This window comes from Asparagus officinalis, chromosome 2, assembly GCF_001876935.1.
Source record: "Asparagus officinalis chromosome 2, Aspof.V1, whole genome shotgun sequence".
Classification (NCBI taxonomy): Eukaryota; Viridiplantae; Streptophyta; class Magnoliopsida; order Asparagales; family Asparagaceae; genus Asparagus; species Asparagus officinalis.
The window spans coordinates 73,673,009-73,685,153 of record NC_033795.1 but is presented as its reverse complement, the minus strand read 5'-3'; the positions used below and the strand labels follow the sequence as shown (position 1 = coordinate 73,685,153).

The window sequence follows — 12,145 nt, the reverse complement described above, 5'->3', positions numbered from 1 at the left end:
GTACTCCTCGAACTTCTGCTGGTCGAATTCGTATTCGACCTCTTCGTTTACCGGGATCGTGATCGTTGGCTGCGGCACGACAGCCTTGGCAGTTAGGCTGTTAGCTCCCACTGTGGTCGCCAGTTTGTTTGGGAAAAAAAATTAATGTCTTCATTGATGTATTCATTACAACTTCAGTCGTTACAATGAAAACAAAAAAATATAGTCTTTTATAAGACTCTTACACAATAAAAACGAAAAAATACAACTCTCGTCAAAACAAATGCAACGGACGTTTATCCTCAGCTGTTTGCGTGGAATCTTGGCTTGTGACGAGGATGTTGATATCCGTGGACTACCAAACAATCAGATCAGGTCCGGAGCTTCATTGATTCGTGAAGGAATCAAGAAACCGAAGCAATTATCTCAGTAATAGCGAGATAATCACTCTTCTCGAGATCACCGCAACGGGGCAATCTCAAGGGAAGGAATCATGAACTATGGATCTGACGAGCTCCTCTTCTTTATGCTGACGAACTCAATCTGATCTCCTCCTCTCTTCTGAAATTCGTGCTCCTTCAGTCTTCAGTTCAGCAGAGATTCGCCAACGCTCGAGAATTCCAGATCTAGAAAAATGAAGGCCCTGAGGCTGTATTTATAGGCTTCAGAAACCCTGTTTTTGGATAAGAATGACCGATTCACTCTTATCTTCAGTTATAACCACTAACCACGTTCTTGGATGATATTTTATCAGTTGGAACAAATCCAGGCGGTTAACGGCCGAAAAACAGCTTAAATCTGCCAAAAAACTATTTTCGGGGCCGCGGACACCCGTGGGTGTCTCGGCCAAGCTTTGGAATCACGCGTTCTGTCCGTTTTCGCCGTATCTTCGTCATCCGAACTCGGAATCACGCGATTCAAAATGCGTCAGAAAGCCGATGAGAAGATCTACGAGCTTCTATGATTGAATCATATGTGGAGTAAACGAGACACGAGGGGCGCTTCGTCTTTCGTAAGCGACGTGTAGCTCCCGATCCATTCGTGTTTCCGTTATTCCGAAGTTCCGTTGCTTTGCATGGTTCGTTGACTCACTTCATGCACTTGTCGTCGTCAAATGAGCTTCTATGACTCGGATATCGACGTTCATCGTCTTCTCTCTGTCTCAAGCCGCATGCGGGAATCCGTGGGCAATTTTTGACGCTTACAACCTCCAACCTAAATACCATTAACTTTTGGACGTTAGAAGAAGGAAATTTCGGCTAAATATTAGCAAAAAATATTTCTCAACATTAACTTTTAGGGTATTTTACTCAATGTAGTATAACGAGTGTAAATGAGCACATATTTACATTTGAAGGATAGATTTGCAAATATAGTGATCTATGTACTTATTACATTCTCCGTACGCTCTACTTAATTCTTTTTGTTGGCCAGTGCAATCTTTTTAATTCTAAAATTTCCATAATCATGGCAACCACGTTCCCGCTTAAAAATATAGGAAATACACATCAAGCCCCAAATCTGTCCTAGATCCCCGACAAACAATTCTTCAGGGGCATTTCTAAAAATATCCGATCATTCGCACCCCCCTCATGTGCAATTTTCCCGACAATCATAAGTCTCTGCATCCGCTCTTTTCGCCATCTCTCCCCTCTCTTTTCTCCATTCGTCTTCCCTTTTTTGGGATCCTTTTCGATCCCTAATCCTCTTTCTCTGTAAAATTACGCCAATCAAATTCTCTCGGTTCTTCAGATCCTAATCAAATCTGGTCTTAATTTGGATCCCAATAGTTTCTCGGGGCTTAGATCTCTGGTATCTGCCATCTGCGTTGGAATCTGCTCTCCAACTTGGCGATTTTAGGGTTTTCCTGGATTCTGCAGAGAGGTATGAGTCTCCCCTATCTTTTCATTACGTAGATCGAATCTTTCTTTGAGGATCTTTGTGTGATCGGAGTTTATATCTGAAGTTGTGCATGTCGCTTAGATCAATTGTTTTATTCTGTTATCTTTGTACGAATTGTCTCTTAACTTCTTTGGATTGAGGTTGATTGCGTTGAATTTACTGTTAGAGGACAAAATTTCAGCTTTTGACATAAAGTTTATGTCGTAGACACTTTGTCAGGGGATTATTCTTTGTTAGAAGGCGATTTTCTGAAAGAAAATTGACTATCCAGAGGGTAATTAGAGAACTGCGATATAGGTCTAATTAAGTTCTAGCTTTTCCATACAGAAATTCCTACTTACTAGGGCGTGATGAGCTGAACTGCGCTTTTCTCTCGCTTTTCTATGAACCCTTTAAGGAAAGGGGGAGAAAGCAGAGGCACAAGGGCGTGTGAGAGCCGCTTTTATTGAAGCCATGCTGTCCGTTGTAATATCGGATGATTACGTTCGTTTTGCCCTCATGATTGGGTTCGTCAAAACCAGATAGGGTAAGTTAGAGGATCAAATAATAAATTAATTCATTAAGCTATGTCACATGCGTTTTGCTTGAAGGATTTAGTTTTTCTCTTATAAGATGTTTAAGGGTTTATTAGCTTAAAGTTTTTGGTTCTGTATTTGATTATCTAATTTACTTAGAATTATCATCATTATTATTTTTAGTAAATAGCTCCCTTGCATGAGTTTGGAACAAGTAAAGAGTAAAGGCTTTATATATATTAAAGATGCAAACTTTGTTTTTTGTCTGAAAAAGGCTGTAGCTTGGTCTCCTGACTTCCATAACCTACTAGTGAGATAGACGTTGTCCTCAAGGTGCTAGATACTATCATTATTCAAGTTCTGATCATGCAATCCAATCTATATCTACATGTTGTAAAATGCATAGCTACCTATCTATAGATGCACAATTACAATACATAACGATTTATCAGAATGACCTGAACAAATGCTCTTGAGTGTATGATAACCTTGGCTAATGCACTAAGCATACACTCTTTTTGCTTATTGTTGTCCCCACATTATACGCTGTACCTGTATCAATATCATGAACCAAACCATACCACGAATTTGGTAATAATGCATGGGATTTAAGTGATGAGTACGATTATAGACGGGTTATAATTGGTGGCTTTTGTTGCTAACCGATAAATTGGTGTATGCAACAGTAGCCTTTCTCCAAAAAGGTCTCTAATATGGAAGTTACAGTGGTGATGACAATGCCACACACTAGGTAACAGATCATGTTAATTATTGCTATATATTACTGAGGTCTTCCCACCAACAGAAAAGGAGAAATTCTTCTCAAGAGGAAGATTTCTTAGTCCATGTTGAATTGTGAACCTTTTGTAGTGTTTGTATGGTTGAAAATTTAAACAACAATCTGATTTCAATAATCAGAAAAGAAATTGTGTTTTTTTCCTGGATGTTAAGTCTTACAAGTTATTGCCTTGAATTTTTTAGATACTTATTGATGTTCTTTTTAACCAATATTAGTATTCTATTTGACTTAAATATTCATTGCATTATGTTATACTAAAATTTAAAGCATTTAATTTTGAAATTAATCTTAAATCAGATTCAGATTTTATGTCCCCTATAAGTCTGAGCTTTTCTTACACTCTGTAGCTACCTGGTCGTTCCTGACTAGGCAAACTTTATTGCAACAAAATTTTTAATTAAAGTACTCTCTCCCAGAAAAGAACTAGACACTCTAGGAGAACCATCTACATTGTAAGTTAGTTAAATGGTATCAGCTCATCAGTAGAATCTTGCAATATAACTCATGGAGAGAAGAGCTCGACAAGATGAGCAGCGAGGGTCATAGGAATAGGAAAAACTGGTAAAGGCTACATTTTGAGCATAATATGGTGAAAACGTCAAAACTAATTGGAGATTCCTTAAAAAGTTCATTATCATTAATAATACCCTCCAAAGGGCCATACTTATCATGTTCTGCTGTATTTCTGATTGCTCTGTTTCACCCATCATCATTATTCTCAAGATCTAATACTGTATTTGTGCCTTCTACTAATCCAAGTCCAGTATAAATTATATTGTCTTTCATTTGATACCAACTTGTGGTTGTTGCTTTAGGAAGAATTGAAAGCCAGCTTCGTTAAGACCTGATATTTTCCCATTTTTGTAAGGTTATTTTTTGGGTCATAGTAGTTTTAAGCTTCTAATGATTAGACAGTTATCATTCTTCTGGTTTACTCTTGTTTTATTTGTTTTCTTGCTAACATATCACCCATGCAACTGATATGTAAGCACACATGATGATTCCTGAAGGTTCAAACCATTGCCTGTATTCCTTTAAGGAGCTTCTCATGTCTAATCTGGACAGCACATGCTATTCTGCCATGATAGTTTCTTTAGTAATTCTTGGTTGTTCTATTTAATATTCCTTACTCTTCAAGTGCAGTATGCGTGAACATGTGGTAACATATATTTGCGCATAATTTGTATAGTAGTTTAAATAGCCACAATTGTCCTGCCAGAAATAAAGCTAGTTGCTCTAAAATTCATGTCAGTCCAGTGTATTTTTATCCTGTCAATGATGCGAAATCTTTGTTATATGTTGGTGTGTCTAGTCAAATTATCCTTATCAAGTTGCAGGAGTAGACGATACTGTACTTGTTCTTCATTTGTTTCTTTATGTTATGACCGCAGGTATGACCTTAGTACCTGCAAAGATCTATAGCTGAGGTAAAGGGAAAAAGACGACAAGGTAAGCTATTGGAAAATGGCTAACACCGCAAAAAATCTGGAGCCTGCTTTTCAGGGAGCTGGTCAAAGAGTGTATCCTCTTTATACACATTGAAAATACAACTCATCTTTCTGTTCTTCATGTCATGTCCGCTTAAAATTTTCTTATTGCCATGACTTTGAATGGTGAAACCTTCTCTGTGCTTTCTGTTGAAACTGGTTAAGCTGGTAAATATTTCTTGAATTACTTAACTTTTCGTAGTGGGTTGGAGATTTGGCGCATTGAGAATTTTCAACCAGTTGCGTTACCAAAAGCTGATTATGGTAAATTCTATTCAGGGGATTCTTACATTGTTTTACAGGTAAAAATATCATTTCAGTTTACATTGCAGTCACATGGTCAATTTTGTTTTCTGCAATACATAATGCAACTCTACATAAATTTAGGCTATTAAATCTATTTTGATTGACTGTAAAAATACCTCATTTCCTCTGGAGGTAATTCATCTAAATATCGACCCTTTCAAATATGAAAAGAGCCAGCAACATTAGTTTTATGCTTCTTTCAGCAACATTAGTTTTATCCTTCTTTCTTGTTTGACAGAGTAAGTTTATAATATTTACTTAGAGTGCATGGTTCAACTGTTGCATTAAGAATAACTATTTAGTGTCAACTCCTTCCATAATCGATTTAGTTCATGAACAATAGTATATTTCTTTATGTTTTATGTAAATTGTTACTATTCTACTTCTGACGCTTGATTACAGTACTCTCTATTTTCTGACTAGCTCTGCACTATGCATCTGACATTTTTGTGGTATGGTCATTTTAGACTTTACTCTTTCTAAAAGTAAAACCTGTAATAAATTTTATCTATAACATTGATTTTGCATTATAGCTTCCACAAAAGTTTGATTTCATTTCCAGCCACTTCATAGAATTTTTATACTATTTTCTTAGAGATTAAAGATCAAGGACATGCATTCTAGGCCCTTACAGCTCTCTATTATTCTTTTCATTTGCATGGTCGATGTTAACAATTTAAGGCAAAAAATGCATTTCGAAATGGAAAGGAAAAAAAAAATCTTTACGCTTGTGGGCACTGTCTGTAAGCATGATGCTCTAGTATTATAGACACCTATATGCTCATTCCCGTCTGGTGAGTTGCCTTGTAGTGTCTTCAGTAGTGATCTGATGCTCTTGGAAGATATAAAGTTGCTTCCTGTGTTTTTGATGTACTTTGTACTTTATTATTTATTTCTTTTAGACAAGTGCTGGTAGGGGAGGTGCGTACCTCTATGACATTCATTTCTGGCTGGGAAAAGAGACTAGCCAAGTATGTTTCTTTGACTTGCTGTATTTCTTTGACTCGTCATCGACTGTAAAAGAAAGGGCCAGGCTGACATTGTTTCATTTTATGAACATTTTAGGATGAAGCTGGTGCTGCTGCCATCAAGACTGAAGTCATGAATCTGACAAGTTCTTGTCTTACTTCAAACCATGCATCATCCCTTTAGAAGGTGGTGTTGCTTCTGGATTCAAGAAGCCTGAAGAGGAAACATTTGAAACCCGCCTGTATACTTGCAAGGGAAAGCGAGTAGTTAGATTGAAACAGGTACCAGGAATTCCTTTTATCTCTTCAGGATGTAAAATATTTAAAATTGTCTTTTTTTGGAGGCAGTAGTCTGCTTCTGTTATGGGAAACATTGTGGGGCAATGCCTCCTGGTCCTGGGTATAGAAGATCTATGGCTTGTGATTTATTTCCTACACAGTGTAATGGTATCACATTATTGGTTTGTGCAGGTTCCTTTTGCTCGCTCTTCTCTTAATCACGATGATGTTTTTATCTTGGACACTGAAAATAAGATATATCAATTCAATGGTTCCAACTCCAATATCCAAGAAAGAGCCAAAGCTTTAGAAGTTGTACAATATTTGAAAGATAAGTACCATGATGGGACATGTGATGTTGCAATTATTGGTGAGCATACTTTAATCTATAGCTACTTATACATATGCCTGCGATGTTTTCTTTTCGAAAAATAATTTTCTTTTGTGAAATGTTAGATGATGGAAAGCTTGAGGCAGAGTCTGGCTCAGGGGAATTTTGGGTCCTTTTTGGTGGCTTTGCACCAATTGGTAGAAAGACTGTTTCTGAAGATGACATCCCATTGGAGGCTACTCCAGCAAAGCTTTATAGGTAATTTATTAAGCTATCTAGTGAGAATGCATGCATTAGTTTGCATCCTGATATGCATAAATCTGTTATGACAGACATGCAAAAAGACACTGGCCTTTTCTCGTGTTCTTTTTTTGTATGTGAATTATCCATTGGAACATTATCTTCTGGCATTGTTAATTCCCTGCACATCCAGATATGGCTTGTTGTTACTGGTTTTAATACATAACCGCAAAACCGATTTTCAAAATGAGCTTTTAAGGAAGTTTTTCTAGATGTGGCACTCTTAGTAAATGCCATATGTTTGTTTAAGAGAGAAACTATGGGCTTCTTTATTCTTTGTGTAGTCATCTTACTTGTCATCCCATATGTTTCTTTGCGTCTGAAATCAACTTGTCATTATTGTTAAGAGGAGGTCGGAATATGTAATGAAATGCATATAAAGTTGCACTGTAATCATCACTATAACTTCTGATAAGTAGGTTACTCTGAAACTAGGCTTATTTTTGTTCTTTTCCCCTTGATGAAAAGATGTGCTATGACCCCTTTCTTTTACCATATGTCGTAATGCTGTCTTAATGAAATTCTATTACTGGCCTGCACTTCTGCTGTTTGATACTCCCAAAAGAAAGAAAGAACTGCCTTTTTTTCCTATTAATATGCGGTAGTGTAGCATTAATCTGGCAATACAGATCTATTATTTATGTTGATCAGAATGCTAAAGTGCTGAGGACGACACAACAGAGCATTAGATAGAGGAAAGAAATAGTGTTTAACCTGTAAACAATGAGGGAAGCAACAGTAGTGTGATTCATTATGTCTTGTCCTTATCTAGACATCACCTCTTCATATATTTATGGATTTGAAATAAGTTGCTGAATCATTAAGCATACCTTTTTCTTTACAGTATCAACGAAGGTGAGTTGAAGTTGGAAGATGGCCCGTTGACTAAAGCTATGCTGGAAAATAGTAAATGCTATTTATTGGATTGTGGAGCTGAAATTTTTGTTTGGGTTGGTCGGATAACCCAAGTTGATGACAGAAAATCCGCATGCAAAACTGCTGAGGTAGAGAGGAAATATCAATTTTGATAATGCTTGTCAATTGGGCATAATTTTTATTTATATCGTCCTTCAGGATCTTATTGCTAATGAGAATAGACCAAAGACTACCCGCATTACTCGAGTTATTCAAGGATTTGAGACACATTCATTCAAATCCAACTTTGAATCTTGGCCTGCAAGTTCTGGAACAGCGACAAACGGTGGAGATGAGGGAAGAGGGAAAGTAGCAGGTATTTTTGTCTTTTACATAATCATGATCTTCCCTTATGTGTTTTGGCAGTTAGCATAACTTCAATATTGTGTTTCGTAGCTTTATTGAAGCAGCAAGGGGTTGATCTAAAGGGAACTACAAAAAGTGCTCCTGCTAATGAGGAAGTTCCTCCTTTGCTTGAAGGAGGTGGAAAGCTTGAGGTCTGATTAGATCTCTTACCATCTGCATATTAAATGCGTACCAAGTCTGATTATATTGTTTTTGCATATGTTTTCCAGTTACTTTCCCTATAGAACTGACTTCCACATATCTTTTAGGTCTGGCGCATTAATGGAAGCGCCAAAAGTCCAGTTCTTCCGGAAGATATTGGCAAATTCTACAGTGGAGATTGTTATATTGTTCTTTATACATATCCTTCGGGTGACAGGAAAGATGATTACTTCTTATCCTGTTGGATGGGGAAGGATAGTATCCAGGTAAATGCTGCAGAAGATGTAAGCTTAAATGTTTTAGACAAGTAGACACTTCATATTGTGTGCGGACATAGAGTTAGGAGTCTGCTTTTGTTTTCCAATGAGTCTTGTTTGTTGGAACTTCTCAAATTTTACTCATTAATATTTGTGGGATTGAAAAAAAAAAGTAAAGACCAATGTCTTAACAGTGTCAGCCTGTCAGGAACATGTGTCCACATGAGTAGTAATGATGGATATACATGTCTAATGCATAGAAATGTTAATCTAGACGTATTCCATGTTTTGATGTATATTCTTTCTCCAATTTGAATCTGGATGTGAAACACGTTGATAGGTGGTATGCATTTCACCATGATACAGCAATAGTGTCATTTGGTGGATCATAGTTAAAAATATGTCAATTATGAACTTACATGAACTTACAGAAAGTATGTCAATTATGAACTTACATGAACTTGTAGAGACATGCAACTGTTGTTAGATTAGTATTGTTCCGGCTCTTGATCTTGCATGTATGCTCAGCTAATTTTTGCGTAATTTATGAATTTTTTTTAATTATTATTTTCTCTGGATTCTTTGTCATTGTAACTACTTTGGTCCTTTCCGATTAGAACCTACCAAAGCTCACGTATTCAATAGATAGTGAAACTTATTCAGTAATTGTTTTTTATTGAGCAATGCTTAACAGGGTTCTTAAAAGCCAGATAAGTTGTAATCTCTTTGCACTCCTGTCCTTAGAACTGAATTTTCTTAGTTGTCTAACTTTATGTTTTTCACTAATGGAAACTCTTGAGTTTAAAAATTGGGTTAATTGCGAATAGACCCCCTGTAGTATAACCCAATTTCGAATAGACCCCCTGTAGCATCAAGTTAGTTTAGTAAGATTCTAATAAAGTAAAACCATCCACTTAAAATATTATGCCAAAGAAGATTCTTAGAGAACTAGATGAATGGCTAAAAATTAATTTCATCATGTGAAATGATTCATACGAATGCTATATTTTTGAGAACCTCCCAAAGTCAATACAACTTCTTTTTTGCTTTTTTAAAACTAGGAAACCATATATCTATATAGCTTTATATATCTACTTCTATTGAAAAATTAAGAAATCTAATCAAATCTGAACATATTCAGTCGTCATTGTGAATACCATTCCTGAATTTGTTTTTTCTGTCTTTAGAAATGAATACCATTCTCACTTATATAACACATACTTCTAGAAATAGTTGTGAATTTATCTTGAACTTTGAAGTTGTTTGTTTATTTTATTTATTTTCTTAATTTAAAGTGGGAATGTAGAAAATGTTTCAAAATTTCATTTGGATTTTCCTAGGATAAAGAAATAGGACTATTTATGGATTATGGTTGAGAAGAAAAGGGAAGGTAAAGTTAGAATATTCTTTTAGGGCGGTGTGGTTACTTTCCAACTAATAAAGGAAACCGGTTTTTTGCCTAGAACCCATTTTTCAAATCTTTCCCAGAAATGCCTTTTTTAAATTGTTTCGCCCTTAAATCAAGGGGTGGAGGGAAGTGGTTTCCTTGTGATCCATAATTTGGTTGAAAACTAATAATAAGAATCCAAAGTTTTAGGAAAAGAACAGAGAGAAAGAGATGGGTAGGCAAAAAGTTTGCTCAGTCACCCACGTGCCCCTTAGTTTATTGCGATAAAGTGAGCTTTCCAGCGATTTCTTACTGAAATCATGACGTTTTTGTAGGGGTTTTTAGGAATTGATTTCCTTAAAATTTTCAGTACCCAAACAAAAAAATAGGAAAGCGATTTCAGGACCCAAACAAACAAATAGGAAAGTGCTTTAGGATAACCTGAGGGAGGGAGGGAGGGAGGGAGATTTCCTTAAAATTTTCAGGACCCAAACAAAAAAATAGGAAAGCGGTTTCAGGACCCAAACAAACAAATAGGAAAGTGCTTTAGGATAACCTGAGGGAGGAACCAAACGCTCCTTTTGGCTATATCTGTCAGTTCTAAAATCTTCAATTTTATCGTTCATATTCTGTCAGTTCTAAAAACTTCAATTTTAGTAGTTGTTAATATTATTTATGCTATTTCTATTATCCTTCTGGTTGTTTTGTCCTTATAGAGTTGATTGTAAGTTTATAACACATTGGAACTATACCATTGTATTGAGACATTCCTCTACTGATTACTTTTATGTGCATTCTGTTTACTGATATCTGTCTGCGCTTTTGATAATTACAATGTTGTAAAATTTATCGTTCATATTCTGGATATTTAACCATTCACATATAGTTCTCCATACTTGTAAAGTAAACCCTGTGAATGTTAATATTAATTGCATTATTCTGGAGTTTGCACTTTACAAGTGTACCATTCCTGTAATGTCGTCGGTTCTCTTTTCAGGATGATCAAATAATGGCTACTCGGCTAGCTAATACAATGTGCACCTCTCTGAAAGGAAGGCCTGTTTTGGTACCTGTTCATTTTTTGTTTACATAATTTAATCTGGGATGTATAATCTACGAGCTTGGTTTTTGACACAGGTTTTTTGCAGGGTCGCATTTTGCAAGGAAAAGAGCCACCACAGTTTATTGCACTTTTCCAGCCCATGGTTGTCTTGAAGGTATTATTTCTTAATTTTGTTGGCTTCTTTTCCAAAATTTCTTTGTTGATATGTCCTTCCACCAAGATAAATCCAGATGAAAGATATTTGACTGGCATCAGGTTTAGTTACATTCCTCTCTAATTTGCAGGGTGGCCTTAGCTCTGGTTACAAAAAGTACATAGCTGAAAATAATCTGAATGATGATACATACACTTCTGACGGCATTGCACTATTTCGTGTCTCTGGTACATCTGTCCACAATAACAAAACAATTCAAGTTGATGCGGTGAGATTATAGTCTCTAGAAGTCCTTATTTTTTCATAATTAATAATGCATCTTTACAAGCATTGGCATTGCCAAAGCATCAAATGTTTGTAGTGATTACATTGTAATCTAAACAGCAGCATGGATATATTTGTGAAGGCAATGTAGACTTGTTGTCACTTAATAGTGCACCTTGAATGTTCCTTTTGTTCATTATGAGTTCCTCATTAGCTAGGACATAAGGTGGCAATTGGGTTTGGCCAGTCAGTTAATGGAGTCGGCGCAGTTATGGGTCACCTGGATTTAACTCTTTTAGAAACAGACGAATTTCTATTATATAGTCAACTATCTAATAGTCAGGTTAACAAGATGCAATCTCAATAACTCATTTAACAATAAGTTGTCTTTTGCTTAGAAAGCATCATATGTGGTCAACTGGGTGTGCAAATCAGTTAACCTTCATTATACCATGCTGTAATAGGTTGCTTCATCAGTCTTACTTATTATCTACTTTATATAACTGTGGCATTTGTTTTTCAGAAGAAAGACTGAAGATAATAGCGCCGAGAATTAAAAAAACTACTGCCAATTGTAAAAAAATGTCCTTGGAAGAAAAAAAAAATCCCAAAACTTCGTTACGTGTATTTATAAGGCAACATGCTCCCTTCCCTCTAATTTTGGGTTACTTTCTCCGAAGGCAATTTAGTTATTTGCAAATTACATGTAGGGGTTTGATTAATTCTAAGCTC

The 12,145-nt window shown here is 36.1% G+C and overlaps 1 protein-coding gene across 1 annotated transcript in view; it reads left to right on the top strand.

Annotated features, from left to right (window-relative positions):
• LOC109831601 (villin-2) overlaps nt 1,592-12,145 on the top strand; it is a 28,514-nt gene continuing 17,960 nt past the window's right edge. The window contains 15 exon segments of the mRNA XM_020398955.1: nt 1,592-1,863; nt 4,587-4,715; nt 4,885-4,984; nt 5,891-5,959; nt 6,054-6,081; nt 6,084-6,238; nt 6,428-6,605; nt 6,692-6,824; nt 7,711-7,870; nt 7,941-8,097; nt 8,178-8,278; nt 8,396-8,554; nt 10,930-10,998; nt 11,081-11,149; nt 11,280-11,417. Coding sequence (XP_020254544.1) covers nt 4,660-4,715; nt 4,885-4,984; nt 5,891-5,959; nt 6,054-6,081; nt 6,084-6,238; nt 6,428-6,605; nt 6,692-6,824; nt 7,711-7,870; nt 7,941-8,097; nt 8,178-8,278; nt 8,396-8,554; nt 10,930-10,998; nt 11,081-11,149; nt 11,280-11,417 — 1,572 coding nt within the window. The 5' untranslated portion in view covers nt 1,592-1,863; nt 4,587-4,659.